This window comes from Amphibalanus amphitrite, unplaced genomic scaffold (assembly GCF_019059575.1).
Source record: "Amphibalanus amphitrite isolate SeventyFive unplaced genomic scaffold, NRLGWU_Aamphi_draft 000743F_arrow, whole genome shotgun sequence".
NCBI lineage: Eukaryota > Metazoa > Arthropoda > Thecostraca > Balanomorpha > Balanidae > Amphibalanus > Amphibalanus amphitrite.
In genome coordinates this window covers 109,906-127,303 of record NW_024882237.1, presented here as the reverse complement: position 1 = coordinate 127,303, position 17,398 = coordinate 109,906, and the positions used below count along the sequence as shown (strand labels likewise).

Here is a 17,398-nt window from a genome sequence, read left to right as displayed (position 1 = left end):
AATCCGCACGCGTCGCTACTTTTCCGAATCCTGATGAGATGTGCCTGATAATGGCTGCTTAGGTTACGTTATACGAAGAGCGCGTCAAGCATGTGCTGGGAGGATAATATTGCTTTCATGGGACAAATATACGCTGGTGGCGTCATCTATAGCAGACATAACATGGCACTGAGCCTTGTCAACTCAAACCTGTCCAACGCTGGGATCACTGGCTCCGTAACTAGCGCCATCAGGCACCTCGCGACTCAGCTCGTGTGGCTATAGTTGCCAAAACACTCTCTAGGTGGCAGCACATGTATGACTCGTTCCCACGCCGCCTCCGGGCACAGCTGCGGTGAGTCGGCCGGTGCGGCGGCGGCGGCGGCGGCGGCGGCGGGGCCGCGGGCCGAGTACGGTTAGTTTCGCAGCCGGTGGGGTCGTCGGTGGGTGCTTGCGGCGCGTGGTGAGGGGAGGACGCGACGCGCCCGTCAGTGTTGATTGGACCGTCGGGGTAGACGGTGGGCGCGTGTCCTGTGAGAGCGGTGCTGTGTGACGGAAATTGTGATCGGGGTGTTTTGGTGAAGCGGTGGACGACAGACACACGCCAAGGTGACACAGGTGTGCCACGGAGCACGGTGTGGAGATACGCTGCCGCACCGGCTGCGCGCCGACAGAAGTGTGACTTTGACCTGTCCCGTCAGCCAGAACTGGGTCTCGTCTCCGTTTAGCCATCGTGCGTGACATGACCTAATCGCTGGTCTCTCCGATATCATGGGCGACTCGAGTGAGTTGAGTTCGGTGCCGGGCCCGGCCGCGGAGCTCCCGGAGGCATGGGAGGAGGATTTGGAGGCGAACATCGCCAAACATCGGGAGCGTGCCGAGCAGCTGAAGGCGCAGCTGAACAAGGAGAACGCCTACGTCCAGTCGCTGGAGAGACTGCTGGCCGACGCCAAGAAGAGGAAGGCCAGCCGCGATGAGACGGCTGACTTTGCCGACAGCTCTGTGACGGCCGAGTCGCAGATGATTCTGGACTCGGAGTCGGCGTCGGATAGTGACTCGAGGGACTCTGAGCCGGTCTCCCCTACTGAGTCGACCGACGGTAAGCCGCCGGCGGAGGCCAACAAACCCGGCTTCGTGACGGTGATTTCCGTGACGGCGGCCGTTACAGAGCAGCGTGGTGACGTGGCTCCTTCCGCGCCCGCCGCCGCGGAGTCCCCACAACCGGAGCCGGACACAGCCGAGGACAGGGAGCTGACTACTAATGACAAACCCGAGTCAAAGTCACCTGAAGCTCAGACGCCTGAAGCTGCAGCACCGGAGGTTACAGCTTCAGACCCGTCTCCCCCGGAGGCAGACGCCGGTGACGACTCGTCCCTCATCCGTAAGAAGGTGCCGCCCAAGCCTCCGCCGAAGACTTTCCGTCCCCGTCCGCGGTCGTTCCAGCCGGAGCCTCCGTCAGTCCCTCGGGTCGCTAAGTCACAGAGCTTCGGCTCTGGGCCGGCGCGACCCGAGCTGATTGTTGAGAAGCCAGAGAGGAAAACTCACACGGCGCCTGGCGTGCCCAAGTACTGGCGCACGGCATCTCTGGCTGAGGCGCTGGAGGCTGTGGAAGGACCCGAGACGCCATCACCGACCACGGAGAGGCCGAGCTTGCTTCAGAAGCTGCGGGAGGACCCGGAGACTTCTGCCGAACCGCCAGCGCCTGCGGCAGCTGATGGTGTCGACTCTCCGCCCTCGGCGTCGGCGGGGGCGGCGGCGCGAGAGGATGACGGCACAGACATTGACGCCGTGCCCGATGACGGGTACGGCAGCAAGGACCGGCCAACCCGCTCGAGCGACCGACGGCAGCGGGTGCCCCGGCGCATCGAGCCGCCCGTGGTGCCTGTGCAAAAGTCGTTCTCGCGCGATAGTATCGGCGTGCAGAAATCACACTCGCGAGAGAGTTTGGACCGTTTTGTGTCGACCAAGGACAATCTGGGCAAGTTCTCGTCTCGTGAGAGCCTCACCAACTTCCCCTCCAGGGAGAACCTGGGCAAGTATGCGTCCAAGGAGAGTCTCAAAGACTCCGGCACGTCCAGTCCGCGAAACGCCAGTCCCAAGTTCTTCGAGACGAAGATCAGCAGGTCTGCTTCTCAGAGTTCGTCGGGATCGCTGCCGGCCGCCAGCACCCCGCACCGGGACTACATGGAGGGTATTGAGGAGCCGCTGTATGACACGGTAGCTCCCGATCCTGACGGAGATGCTGACGCCGATGCTGATGCCGAACCTGACCTCAGCTCGGCCTCCGAGTATAACGGAGACACGTTCAAGTCTGCCAGCTCTGGCGAACTGGAGCTGAAGTCGGCTGCCAACGACACGATGCGTTCGGAGATGTCTCTGCGCTCGCAGGTGTCGCAAACGTCGGTGGCGTCGGCGGCTTCTCTTGCGTCGGTGGGCAGCGTCGAGAGCGGCAGGGGCGAGGGCAAGTCAGCGCGCTTCCAGCCGGCCGGCCGGCCGCCCAACTATGTCAACATCGACTTCTTCATCAAGTGAGTACCGAGCTGAATGACATCTCACAATACACACACTGACGGCGCGCAGTGCACCCCACAACCACATGCGCAGTTGCAGTTGTTCCTTCCTCCCTGCATTCCTAACTCAGTGGTCAGTCACCGGCCGGGTTGTGGCCCCTGGAGCTTTGCGCTGCAGCCTCCGCCGCCGCGGCCGGCCCCAGTACAGTATAGCGGAGCCGGGCGCAGCGCCGGCTGCGTGACCGCGGCCCGTGCATTACAATCGGTCGGACCACAGCACAACGGGACCGAACCGGGCCGGACCAAGATGGAGGCGGGACCGTGGTTGGTGGGTGGTGCGTGGCACGCTAGGCATGCCACCGCCCGTCTCGGCACAGAGCGCCTAGCCGCGGCCGCCTCCCCGATCAGAGGTCAATGGTCGGCGACTTTTTGTCCACTCCGATGGGGCGTAGCTCATCCCAAGTCGCGCCCCGTTTTTATAACGTCCCCAGATCGACGCCGATCGCGACAGGAGAACAGTTTTAGAGCCGGTTAATTACGCCCAAAGTGTCCCAGTCACGACTCTGAGATCGGGGCGGTGTTCAGTTCTGTATCGGCGGCACGGCGTGAGAAGCGGTCGGTGAGATATTGACGTCACGCATTGCCGTGACCGTGCCAAAACTGACCAGAATGGCCGACCAGATGACTTTCTCCCAATTTTTGTTGTGGAATCGAGGCATATCGGTTTGCAGATCACTCGACGGTGACAAAAATGATTGCGTTCGGGCGCTGGTGATGTAGAAATAAACCACAGCGCGGTCGACTCGGTTTGCAGCAGCGTTGCAGCGCTGCGGTAAAATTCCCCGTGTGTCGCCGCGGCTGCGTCACGGTCGGGATTTCGGAGCTGTGAGTGTGTCTGAGAGCTGGGCGGCGCTGCCCAGCCACTGCCTAGTCACCCAGGAAACTGACTGACCGGTCTGTGTCCCACATCCTTCTCCGGTCGTCGAGTGGGCTGTCCTGGATCCGTGTTTCTGCTGGAAACGGGACGCTCAGCTGCGTCAGTCGTGTCATCAGCTGTGTTAGTCGTGATATCAACTGAGTCGTCATTGGGCTAGCCAGTCGGGTTCAAACGCTTCACACGATCGTCTACGTTACTAGCTAGCTGATAGCACAGCTTCCAGTCCCTTTTATTCCGACTGGAATCCTATGTTGCGATAAGTCTCCCTCGCCGTCGGCAGACCTCAGGCACCCTACTCCTTATCCACTCCCTCTTTCATTCTACGAACTCCGCTCCTACATGCGAGTCTCCCCGCAGTCTCACGCAGCGAGGAAGTGGGGTCGCACGGTCGACCGAACGCCTAGCACCCAGAACCGAGGCCGCTCGCGCTGGGCTGGGCTGGCCCAAGAAGGCCGCTTTGTCCCGGACACTAGAACGGCCGCGGGCTGACGCGGGCTCCCAGCAGGGTGTGGGCGGTCGAGGTCGTAGCGAGGTCGCCCCGACCGCCCCGGCCGCCCCTCTCGGCCACCTGGAGAGTGGGCGTGGCTGGTCGGAATTCCGGCCTGTCAGCGGCAGTTGAATCCGTGAGATTGGTATTCGTGATCCGTGATTTTACGATGCCTCACGGTAGTGAGTAGTCTGTATGCTGTGCGGTATAGTCTCTTGTCGATGCTGGTTTCTGCGAAAATGATATGATGCCTGTTCTCACCGTGATATTTACCAAGCTCTCATAAGCATAATAGCATTGGTGATGGCACATCATCACTAACTGTGACCCACCTACGATCAATCGCTCATTACCACTCGTCTGTCAGCTCGTTTGTCTTTCTGCAACGCTTCTCGACCCATTCCGTGAACAGCCGTCCGCGCGAAGCGCAGACAAACGTCACTGTTCTACGAACACGTTATATCTGCACTCTGATCTCTATCAGTCACTGCCCAGCAGGTAGCTACCAGTGGCGGCGGATTCGATTTTGGCGTGGGGGGGCAAGATCCCAGTCGAGATGATGTCATAGGCGGATCCAGAAAGGCGTTTTCGACACTGTAGGGGACATACCCCCCCCCCAAAAAAAATGTCCCAAATCCAAAAACTCCTCGGATTTCGATTCCTTACGGACCTGCTGCTGAACAGTATAAAGCAAAAAATTACTGATGAAAGTTTTATTATTAGGAAACATAAGGTACCTACGTTTTGTCTATTTCGGGCGATGCAGGGGGGGGGGGGGGTATTTGCTTTAAATGCCCGCTCCCTGGATCCGCCAGTGGACTATGTAACGATTTTCGTATTGCTGTATTAGAAAAAAGCTCCAATGGGAAAAAATATGCCATAACCCGATCGCATATCAGATGTTGAAGAACGGTGCCAAACCTTTTGAAGTAGGCGAGCGCTATTCTTCAATGAGGTAACTCCTTACCTCATTGTTCGTTCCTCATTTCCTCTGCTCCTTTTACGTTCGATTTCCGTTTAACGTTCCCTTAAAAAGTATTTCTGAGACAGATATCAACTGAAACCAGCTCACAGCGGGAGGAGACCGCTTACCAAACATTCAGAGACAGTCAGTCGCATCTAAACCTATTTGGACAGCGATCCGCCAGAAACCCACCCCAAGGCAGTAGTTCGCCAACTAAGCTCACCGAGACGGGCTGTCTCGATGGGTTTATACAGTAAGCCTACAGCAAGGCTTAACTAAGGCCCAAACGCCCGTCAAGCTGGGAACGGCGGGCTGAGGCTAGGGTGAAGGAACGGTGGACTGGAACGAGGATCCAGAAGCTCTGGGTGGGGCATTTCTTTAGTAGGGCTTTATAGGTGCGCTGACTGCGGTAAGGTCCAAATTATCACACCAAATTTTGCCACGACATCTGCCGGTTCTGGCACTCAAGAATCACTGGGCCTAATGTGGGCCTACAATGCCGAATGACCTCATCCATTGACTTTACAACCAGGACTTTGGTGTGACCCAGGGAAGATTGAAACCTATAGAGGGCGTCTGTTTGTCGCATGATCGCGGAACGGTGAGCGTTTGATCTACAGATTGCAATCTGTAGATCAAACTGAAGCATGCTTCAGGAAAAGCGATCACGAGATCCATTCGTGTTTCCGAATGAGAGGGAGACCCACTAATGATCAGTGCCCTAACCCTCCAAAGTTTCCAACTTTAATTTTTACTTATTTAATAGTGAAAACTGAAATAAATCGGATACTGAACTGTGAACATCCAGTTTTTACACTGGCCCCACACAAGCCTCCGAATGCCCAAAGCAGATCTCTGATGACTGGCCTTTGGGTGTCATACCCGTGCATTGGTCAATGTGGTCAATGTGTACGACCTCGGCGTTTACCATTTTATGCATTGGAAACTGTTGCGCTCGAAAAAAAATCAGGGGTGTGGCTTATTATGAACGCTCATCAGTCCTAACTACCCGCAAGCGAATGGCTAGCCCTTCCGTCTCCGCTCGCTTGCGATTTGGCATTTATGTAGGTACAAAATCGCGGCAAACGACCAACTGAAGGTATGAGTTGGGTCTCTTGCACACTTAAAATATCTCTAAATCGAATCTGAAAAGACAAAAAAATGTTATAAAGCGGAAATGGTTAGCATTTACACATATTCAAAAGGCACCGTTGGACAAACTGTACGAGCGCATAGCTGCAATATCAGGTTATGAAAAAATTTCCCCATGTTTAGGGCACAAATTATGGAGGGGCAAGAATATACGTTTGCCCCTCCTCCAAAAGTTTATTAGGGGACGATGCCTCCTCTGCCGCCCCTGTAAGCGGTCACTGAAGGCCTGGGTTGCCGCTGCGTCACGTTGACGCTTATAATGCCTCCAAAACTAGGTTGAAGAGAGGAAAACTCCAATTGAACGCGAACGCTTGTCATTTAAGAAAGGCAACGTATGATAAAGTACATGGGCATCTGGTTACATCTTCAGATGATCGAACAGAATAATTAGGTATATGGTTTCTTGTCTAACTTTTATGTCACAAATTATGGGGGGGCAAAAAGATACTTTTGCCCCCCACGAGTTTGCCAGGGGGGGCAGCTGCCCCCCCTGCCCCCCCGAATCCGCCGCCCCTGAGCTAACCCGTGGTGTATGTGGTGTCAAGCGTCACTTTATAGCGGACTTCAGGAAATACCACGTGATATCCTGGGTCGGTTTAGTTAACAATCGATACAGCGTGCTTATTATTCTGCTTAATATTTCACAAGATTTTAACTATGTGATTTTTGTGTTTCAAAATTCCAGCTTACACTTCAAGTCATCCGACAGTGCAGCGTCACTCATTAGTCATTCCCCTCCTCCTCGCCCTACCCCTCAGCCCTGCCACCGTCATCTCACGTGGGGCCTCAGCCAGCGCCGCGCGGCGCGTTGGTCGTTGGCACAGTGCCTGTTTGACCAGTCCACAGCACGGTTCACCTGCGTCCGACCAGCACGGCCGTCCGGCCAGCACGACTCGGCCCGGCCCGGCCCGGCTCGATCCAGTGACCTATATCGCCCAGCGCTGTCCTCCTGTGTGTCGCCGAGACATCTGCGAGACGGGTGACGCCGCGGAAGGGACGAGATGATAGGGATGAGGGGAGGAGAGGGGAATGTAGCTGAGAGTGGAAGAGAAGATCGGAGGCATAAATTTAGACTGGCATTGTTTGCTACTTAGTGGATCGTTTTGTCGTTTTGTAGTTCTTCGCCGAAGGTCAAGTGAAATTGGACTACCGTTTTCCCGTCAGCATTGTAAACCACCCTCTCTGCCATATACAGACTCTTTTGCCGCCGTCCTCCATCCATCACCCACCGCCCACCGTCCCCCATCCATCACCCACCATCCACCGCCCACCGCCCACCGCCCACCGCCCACCGCCCACCGCCCACCGTTCACCATCCACCGCCCACCGCCCACCGCCCACCGCCCACCGCCCACCGCCCACCGTTCACCATCCACCACCCACCGCCCACCGCCCACCGTCCACCGCCCACCCGCCCACCGTCCACCATCCACCATCCACCGTCCACCATCCACCGTCCACCGTCCACCATCCACCTACCACCGCCCTCACCTCAGCGCCAGAAGCGGACCGACCGCTATCTCGCCCGTTCCTGAATGTAACACGGTCGGACATCTACATATTCACGCGTCGTCACCCAACATATGCCGGCATATGGCAGCATATGGCAGCGCTGACCGCCAGTCCCGCTATGCTGATGGCGCTCGTGTGGCGAATACAGCGGATCCGCCGCCACACAGCGGCTGGTCGCAGCGGTTCTGCGGTAGGGCTAACCAGCTCGGTTCGAAGGATAACTCGCCGATGTATGCACCGATCGATTGCGAATTATGGAGTGTGGTGGTTTTGCGGAGTACCGCTGTCACGACGATTTTCCATGATGTTGCGAGTGGTCAATGGTTGGTGACCAATGGTCAGTAGGCAGTGGTCAGTGGACACTGGAGAGTGGTCAGTGTTTAGCGCTAAGTGGTCAGTGGTCATTGACCGATCGTCAGTATGTAGTCAGTGGTCAGTGGTCAGTGGTCAGTGGTTAGCGATCAGTGGTCGATGGACAGTGGCCAGCCGACAGCGACCGCCGGTCAGTTGGTCAGTAGTCAGCACCACATGACTCTCAGCCGTTTATGCATGTCATCCCATTCTATCCCATCCGCATCCCATCTGCTCCACCACCCGTTCCTCCGAGCGGTCGCCGGGCGATCCAGCCTACTTTTCACGCCGGCCGCCCGGCCCGACCCGGCACTGGTGCATAAAGGAAGCACGCGCCGGCCTCGCACGTAACGGCCCGGCCGCGGCTCGGTTGTGCAGCGCCGGCGCTACCGCTGCCGCTGTGCCCGTCATCCTGTCCGACCTGGGGCCCGTCTCACGTAGATCGATCGACAAAAGTACGCGGCCGAAATGGATGTGTTGACGTTTCGCGCACGCGGGACTTGCATGTGGTGATGTGTAGATTCTAAAGAGTGGAAGATTCGTATGCGATCTGCGGTTTCAGGTCGGCGGAACTTCATATCTCGTGTATTTGTTGATCCAGCTTTATGAGACTGACTCGCCTCCGTATGACGAATGGGCTGTCTGGGCACTCAGTGGTCGTGCAACTCGGACGGCTTTGGCTGCAGCAGGACGCGCAATCTGACATCTCCGCCCTTAGACCTGTCATCCAGACGGGTACGTCTGTCGCCCTGCAAATATACTACTTCTCAGATGCGCGAACAAACCGGTATTTCTGGTGGGATTCGGCACCTGCCGTGTGGCGGTTTTGGTCTTCGGTGTCAAGGAGTAGAACGCTGTTGTTTTATCGGTGATTTAAGTTGAACGTACTGTACCTACGATGGTACGGTTCCAGCCTCCAGGAGTTGCTGCCGTCATGACTCCAGTTTTGGCGATGATTTTCGCTCAAATGTGTGGTATTTTGCACCCTTAATAAACCCTTTCTTCTTCCCTGGGTGATTCAGTGAATGTCGAAAGTGAATGGAGGAACAAACCTTGTGTCATTCAGCCGGATTTAAAACGCAACGGTGAGCATTACGGCTTACGCACCACTTTATTTCGACGGCAACAATCGTGTATTCAAGCATTTGGAAGTGCATCGGTGTGATCAAAGATAAGATACGAGTATCTACGCTACAGCCCAGGGTTACTTACGAGCCTTTCGAGTGAGTTGCCGCTATCAAAACTAGGGACATTTACTCACCGCTTTTCTGTTGAAGGCATTACGTAATAGGAAATATGAGCGATGAATAGGTATCATGCTTCCATTGAATGCTGTCACATTTTGTTTTATAGTCCTAGACTTCAGGATTGAATATTCATTTTTCAACTCAGAGCAGATATTTCGGTGCCATGCACAACCAGCACTGCACCACACTAATTGCAAACTGTATCAGTAAACTTTTTTTTTGCTGTAGGTACTCTGTTGTTTCATTGGGCCTGCTCCTCTCTCCTCTCTCCCTCTCGTTTCGTCTCGTCTCGTCTCACGTCATCTCGCCTCGTCTCTCCTCTCCTCTCCTCTCCTCTCCTCTCCTCTCCTCTCCTCTCCTCTCCTCTCCTCTCCTCTCCTCTCCTCTCCTCTCCTCTCCTCTCCTCTCCTCTCCTCTCCTCTCCTCTCCTCTCCCCTCCCCTATCCCTCCCCTCCCCTCCCCTCCCCTCCCCTCCCCTCCCCTCCTATCTCCTCTCCTCTCCTCTCCCTTTCCCTCCCCTCCCCCTCTTCTCTCTTCTCCTCTCCTCTCCTCTCCTCTCCGTCGCCCGGCAGTCGTTCCGGCAGCACCCTGCGACTCGCTCGGGGAGCTATCAGTCGTCTCAGACATGTTTGTCACATGGACTGACTGCAAATAAACACCCGGCATCCATTGTGTTTTCGTTGCACCAATACAGGCGAGGCTGGCTGGTGCCATTGTTGCATCAGCTCGCCCCAACAGATTCTTCTTCTTTCATCTGGGATGTTGTGAATGTAAGCTCTTCGTATTTTTGCATCCGTTCACTGCGCATGTTGCGATTGGTGCTGAACAAGCTTTGCAGCCCTCTGAGCTTGTCTTCCTGCGAAGCTCTCCGAGTGTTGAGTTGTTGACACAGGTGCCCACCCGACCAGTCTCCTCGACCGGCCGGTCTGACCGTTCTGACCGTCTGACCGTTCGCTGGGCCAGCGGGCTGGGCCGGCCCAGACCGCAACCAGCCTCAAACACAAACAATGGAACATCGCCAGTGCTGCAGCGTTGACCGCAAAGCTGCCACCGAGGCATTCGTCGGACTGCAGAGGTCGCTAAGACAGTCGGTGTGGGCGCCGAGGCGGGCTCTGAACGGGCTGTCAAGGCTGTCGATTGTCGAGTGTCGAGACTATCGAGCTGTGGAGCTGTCGAGGCTGCCGAGTGTCGAGTCTGAGGTTCAGGGGGTAGGCTTTGATGTGGGCGGGGGCTGACAGCTCGACGGGGCGCTATGCCGGTGCTCGCTGCCACGCACGCCGGCCGCATGACAGCGGGCCGGCCGGTATGCAATCTCAGGGTCACCGGTGGCAGGTGAAGCCGCGGCGGCGGGGCAAAAGTGCCCGACTGCAGTGCGCGGCAGCGGGCAGCTCGGCGTCGTGTTTTCCTCGCTGGCCGCCGACCGGTCCGACGAGGCGAGCAGCAACGCACCGAGGAAATGTCGCCACTAACTGGCGCAGAGGCGGCGTCAGTGACGCAGTGCCGGCCTGCCGACTCGGTACGGGTTTGTTGTTCCAAACGGATGACTGATGGCGTGTGTGGTGGGTGACGAGCGCTGTGTTTAAGCACCTGTCGGGTGGCGTGTCGAGGGTGACGGCTGACGGCCGAGCCGGTGCTGACAGCGGCGGGTTCATGGCCTGACGCATGACTCGGTACACCATTTCCTTGTTTCTCTCGCGGTGATAAGGTTGCCTCGTTAAGCGGCTTACCGCGTGCTCGAGATTCGATCTGCAGTCTTGGCAGCCTGTCTTGCCGACCTCCCCGCGGCATTGTCTGTGGCCGCCGCTGGCCGTCCAAAAGTCCAGCGCGGCGGAGGCCCAGTGACTCAGTGCCGCCGCCGGCGCCGCGCCGCCCGCAGTGCGATGACGCCCGGTGACGCGCGGCGCCTGCACCTCGCCGGCGTCATCACACCGCCTCGACCGCCCGACGGCTTCCTCGACGAGCTCCGGTCAGTGCCAGCCCTCCCTCCCTGCCCCACGCCGCCCCTGCCCCGCCGCCGCCCCTGCCCCGCCCGGCCCGGCCCGGCTTCGTCCGGCGACCCGTGCCGTCGGCTGGATCCCAGCGCTCTGAATCAGCGATACCCCGTATCCGCGTCCGCCGCTGGCACAGGAAATCCACAGCGCCTCGAGTGTCGCCACTGCTCGCGGTCGGCTGGCAGTCCTGGCGTCAGCGTTGGCGAGTAATCCAGTGCACGTCGCGCCCTCCGCGCCTTCGTCGTTCGTGGAGCTGCGTGTGTGCGTGTGTTCTCAGTACTGATATCTCCGAGTCTGCGGACTGTGTTTGATGGTGTTCCGTCGCGCCGCCATGTCCGAGGGCTCGTCAGCCTCTGTGAGTGCGCCGCTGCGCCACTCGCTTGGCTCCGTGGTGGACGTTACGGTGCGTCCTCTGTTCGTGGCCAGCCAGTCGTCGGTGGACGACCATGGGGATGAGGAGGTGGCGCTCTGGCTGGACGCCATCATCAGCCCCACCAGCAGGTAGACGGCGCGGCGTCTCTTATTTGTTTTTCTCCTTCCTCTGGTCGCTTTCTTCCCTCCTTCACCCTCGGCTAGCCGACTTGACGTTCTTTCGTTGCCCCTATCCTATCCCACTTCCTTTCCCAATCCACGTGTTTCTACTCACTTCTCATCCAAAGGTAGTCAGTGTGGCGTTTTCCGCCCCTCCCCTCCCTTTGAAGTAGCTTCTCCCTTCTCCCTTTCCTCCCTTACTAGCCTGCACGGCGCTCGTCCCTCTCCCTCCGACATCCCAAGCGCTCACTGCCGCTCCAGAGAGGCACGATAGCCCGAGTACTGGAGCGTGCAGCGGCCGGACGGCCCTCGGAGCCCGGCACGGTCTTGTTGACGTGATCAGGTCAAATGTCCGTGTCGGACAGAGCACGGGCCGGCTCGTCTGTCGGCCGACTGGCCTGGAGTCTGGTGTGATTGACTGACACGCCCCGCTGAAGATTCAAAGCAGGAACGTAGTTTGTATGCCGGTCTGTCAGGTCGGTGATAGGTGCATTAACATGCATTTGTATCGGGTCTTACATGATTTCATCATACATGGATAATAAGGTTTGGTCATGATGACCGTCTGGCTGCTTAGGGGCCGAATGGTCAATCATGCTAATTATTTGAGACTTGAGTTCAGTACGTGTGGAGTCTCTGTCTCAAGATATGAGTGTGGATATTGAATACTAACATACTACCACTGCACTGGCGTGTGTATAATCATCAGTGGTTTATTTTTTGTCACATACTGTTTATGACATCAATGACATCTATCCTCCTTTGCTTTATTTCGTCTCTGTTGCGTCCGTCTCTTCTCGCCTCCTCGCTTTTCCTCCTCCCTCTCGCCCTCCTCTTCCGTCTCCCCTCCTCTGCCGTGCCTGACGCCGCCTATTTCCAGCCTTACGCAGAGAGCGGACAATGACTCTGGCGGACAGTGCGTATCGCCCGCTGTCCCTGCAATGTGTCTCCTGCTGTCAACACTGCCGGCTGTCACTGTCAGCATCGCTCCGCTGTTGGTCGCAGCAGACACAGACGTACCAGCCAGCCACGCCCGAATAAACACTGCGACGCAGTTGGTCTGGAAATAATGACCCGCATTGGGCTGGTGTGGATGACAGGACCCGTAGTACCTTGTAATGACGCTTATTCAAAAGCTCTCAGTCTCAGCTCACCAGTCGATCGGTGTATTCTGTCCTTGACCTCGATCTATCAATTCTCCCATGCCCCTCAGTTTAACAGTTTCATCGCTACCGTCTAGTGTGCCTGACAGTGTATCGGATTCTCTTGAAGTTCTAGTGAAACGACCACTCAGTATCTCAGCATCTTATCTCGTAATAACCGTCATCCTCAGCCCGAAGTCTGGATACTGATGAATCGGAACCATCTCCAACCCTCCAGTCAATTCACACCCTGCTGCTCGATCCCTCATCACCTCAGTCCCTGAATCCCTCAGCCCCTAACTCCCTCAGACCTGCATGGAAGGGTATCACCTAACCCCGGTGCTCTCTCGTCGGACGGGGAGTGCCGACGGATGCGTCCCAGGGGACTGGGAAGACACGCGGCTCCGGCGCTGCGCCCGTCAACATCACTGACAGGGAGGCACGCAGACAGAAGCGGTACGCCGGGATGAATCCCAAGAGAGCTTTCCTGCCTTTGTGTGGGCGGACTTGAAGTGCTTTGTTATGCGAGTTTTTCCAACAAGTGATGAGCTTTATTTGAACTTTTTCAGCTGACTTCTGAGATAGATTTAATTATTTGCACACGAAGAGTCGCTTCCCTTGTTACTAAGGCAACAAACTAATTATTAAGACAATTAGTTATAATAAAACTAAGAAGTTATTTTTTTGTTTTCTCGCGGGCTGTCGGCTTCATGCACGGTATTATGTACTGCGGCACAGCATACCTTACGGCGCGTACTACTAGTGTCATCTAGCGGCTAAAAGTTAAATGATGCCCTTGCCCTCAAGCCAGCGCTCGCAGGTCGTTGCGCGCGGAGTGCGGACAGAGCAGGCTGTGTTTCTGTTCTGTGCACCCCTACACTAGCGCCCGCATGTGCCCTGCAGGCTGCAGGGGGATGTGTGCTTCGCAAATCCACGAGTTGTCGATTGACGACTGTCCTGGACTCATGCTGTGGATTGATGAATGTCCCGCTGCCGTCGGTGACATTCGTCTGTCCTCAGCCGTGATAGTAGCCTCCAAATATCACATCTGGCTGGTGACAGATTGGGGTTCTTATCATGTATGTAAACTTCACCGTCTGATCTCTTATAACAAGCGCCGTTTGGTAGACGATCCTCAGCCGCTCAAACCAGGATTTTGTCCAGTGGTTTTGGGGAGAAGGGCAACTTGGAAACGCCTTGTTGGATGTCGTCTGCTATTCTCCCCTTCCGAATCCCAAAGCTGCTGGAGCAGGGGCGAGATCTCTCAGTCACGGGTTGACAGCAGATACAGCTGCCCTGTTGGTCACCTCAGATCTGGCTTCTCCCCCTTCCCAGTTCTAGTGTCTCTCCCCGTCCCCAGCTCTGGCGTCTCCGTCCTTCCCCTGTCCTAGTGTCGCTGGCAGAGACGGATGTCATATCCGTCACCCCAGCTCTGGCGTCTCTCTCTGTCCCCGGCCCGCCGGTGTCGCCGGATATGGCATACGTCCGGTGCGACGTCTGTGGCGCGCTGCTGACGCCTGCGGCGCAGGTGGCGACAAACGCGGCGCAGCGGCGGCGCCGGGCAGGAGTGGAGGTCAGAGGTCACGCCCGGGTCAGCCCCGGAGGCGGGTGCCGCCGCTGACGACTCACCTGCTCGGGTTCAAGTGCGCCCGGTGAGTGGCAGAGGGTGTTTGATGTTATGGCCGGCCATCACGCAGCGCTGAGGCGGGCCATCGCGGAAACGAAACGGAGCTGTGCGGCACAGATTGCCTCGCGGAACTGGAGGCAAGGTCAATGGGCCAACTTTTACTATGGCGAAGACGTGAATTGATCCGGTTGTAAACGCATTTTATGTGCGTGATGACCTCTAACAAACCACAACGAGGAGGCTTCAGCCATTAGTTGGTTACTGAGGAAAGAAAACTTGTCAAGTCACCGTCTTACCTGACTTACTTAATGAAATGAAGGATATTTGAGCTTCCGCTAGTAATTAGGTCCGCATTACATATTATTTAACGACATCCTATAGAAAGCTGGCCACAAGCCCTTAACTCTGACGTTTTTATATCTAGCTGGCTTCAGCTGGGCAGGACACTACAATTCAAGCTGCTAGTTAGATTTTACGCACCGAGGCAGTTATGATTCATCCAACACAATCCGGCCTCCGGGCTAACTTGCCTATCGACGGAAGGATCACAGGATGACCTCAACACCAGTAGCCGGGTATTGCTTCACTCGCTAGTGACGTCATTTTATTCATATCCGTTAAAGAACATGCGATACCGTGCCTCCCTTATTGAAGCTTGTGTAGTTCCGTTAGGGAAGGCTTATCAGTTATCTTTTTCAGGCTGATAGCTACAAATACATATGCTCCTGATTGTATATATTCAAAGAAGTATCGGTGCGTCGGACTTTTTGTTTCTTTGTCATCAATCAGTCTCGCTTACCTCGCCATCTGGTGGCGTCGTGTCTCCGCCCTGCGGCAGGAACTGTGCGTTCCGGTGCTACCATTTGTGACACCTCCCCTCATCTCCCCTCTCTCCCCCTCCCCTCCCCGCATGGTGGTCTGACTCAGCCCGTTGGCACGTGCGGCGTCCCCCTCCCCCTCCCTCATAAATCAGTTGCTGGCAGCTGCGTGCCCCGACGCACCGCCGGAGGGGGATGGGGGGGTCTGGTGGTGACGGGGTCGCACCCCCCCCCCTCCCACACTTCCCGTCACATTGGTGCCAGCTGTCGCTTCAGAAAGTCATATGACAGCACGCAGTCGCTTCCTTCATTCAAACTCACACACGCGCGTGCGCTGTCGTCTCTCGCTGCCACTGCCGCGGGGCATGTCATCAGCTGATTGCGGGTCGCCCGATCAGCTGATCGCACAGGTCCTGTTGACCCAATGAAGCGGACATGACCCGGATCGTGTCCGGATGTGAAAGGCGTGAGTGGGGCTGCGTGGAGACATGCCGCGGACTAGGAGGGATTTATGGGGGTTCCGGACAAAGATTTATGGTGCTAGTTATGACGTAATGAATCACCACGACTGTGTGTTGAGGGTAAAGGTCTCGCTAGTGCTCTATTTTTAGATCTTGTCATCGGTGAAACGTTGAAGTTCATGATGAATGTCTCTTGAATGGGATGTTTCATAGCAATTAGATCTGAAAGCTGCAGGCTAATGTTGGGGTTAATTCCAATGCGAAGCTATCCCAAGTTTCTTTGGAAGGCTGGCTGCTCGGAAGGCTCGCCTCTTTGTGCTTGGTGTCTAGCAGAATGTAGATGACAGGCCTCTTACCACCGGCCTTCTCTGTAACGTATTGCGTGTAATTACACGTTAATTGTCCGCGATATGCGGGTTCGTATCTGGGTCGGCAGCGGCCCTCCCGGGCCACTGTATGGCCTCTCACGCCCGGTGCCAGCATTGGCGTTGTTTTCCGGCTCCGGCTGCGGCTCCGGCTCCGTTTTCAATTAGAGCTGCGTCGGCCGGCCTCCGACGCTGGCGGCGGTGACTGCGTCTCGTTAGCCTGGACCGCGTGCTGCGCGCGCTGCGCTGAGGCACGCGGCCGGCCCCGCCCTCTGCTCTGCTGCTGCTGGCTGACCCTTCGTTACCCCTCCCCCCTACCTGACCCAGCCCCGGCTACCTCCCCACTGACCGCGTCAGCTCTGGCCGATCCGACCCGGCAGATGCCGCTCGACTGTTTGGAGCCCGGCTTCATGTTTAATTCAGTGGGGTCGAAGCCGGGGTTGGAGGGTGTTAGTCTAGCGGCTGCCGGAGGAGCAGAGTCTGGGCGGTTCCTGGCACCCTCGGCTGGCGGAGGGTGGGGAGGGTGGAATGGGGACATAGGATGTTCCAGGAATTCGTGGAGCTCCAGGGTGTTATGCTTTCCTCCATTTTACTGCACATTTGTGCCTCCCCGGAACGTTCTTGTTCGTCCTTCAGCGTGTCCTCTGCTGACCTCCTCAGTATTCTGTTTCTCATCCTCCATTTTTCACCGCCTTCCCTCCATCCGCCGCTCCATCCCTCCCGTCCCTGCCATGTGCCGTCGTATGTATGTATGTATGTATTGACGTTCAAGAGCAATCCACAATCGGCGTGGCGATTACACACGTCGTCCCCCGTCTCATGGTTGGTTAGCCGCCAGCCACGTGTCCCGCTGTCGGGGAGGCCAGGAACTGGTGAGCTCGGTGGGACCGACCGATCTGGGACAGAGGGAGACAGTTGATATCAGCTCCTCGCGCTGTGATGATAGATGACGTCTCCAATCTTTTGTCGTGAGCTAGGACCTGTTGGACTCGTTCTACAGCTGGTGGGAACCCAAGGACCCATTTCTCATGACTTTTTTTATATTACTACTATCAGGCGGCTTTCTCTTTCTCAGGAGGCTTCCTATCGTTTGATTGTGGTCATTTGAGAACAATAAGAGTGTGTTGACTTTCACGACGGCGTTCACGGCTCACGGTTTGATTGGGACGTGACCGTGACTCTGTGGGCTCGCCGTGCCGCCGCGGTGCGGAGTACAATCGGTCGGGACGGCGCCGCCGGATCCGGCCCGGCACCTGGCCGGTGTTTTCTCTTCCTGCGCTCACGGACTTCCGTTGCTGGCACCGTCTGGTACCGCCGCGCCGCC

At 56.7% G+C, this 17,398-nt stretch overlaps 1 protein-coding gene across 1 annotated transcript in view; it reads left to right on the top strand.

The window, feature by feature from the left end:
* The first annotated feature begins 411 nt into the window (after window positions 1-411).
* LOC122365481 (active breakpoint cluster region-related protein-like) overlaps window positions 412-17,398 on the top strand; it is a 78,504-nt gene continuing 61,517 nt past the window's right edge. The window contains exon 1 of the mRNA XM_043336722.1: window positions 412-2,507. Coding sequence (XP_043192657.1) covers window positions 751-2,507 — 1,757 coding nt within the window. The 5' untranslated portion in view covers window positions 412-750. The remainder of the gene's footprint in view (window positions 2,508-17,398) is intronic.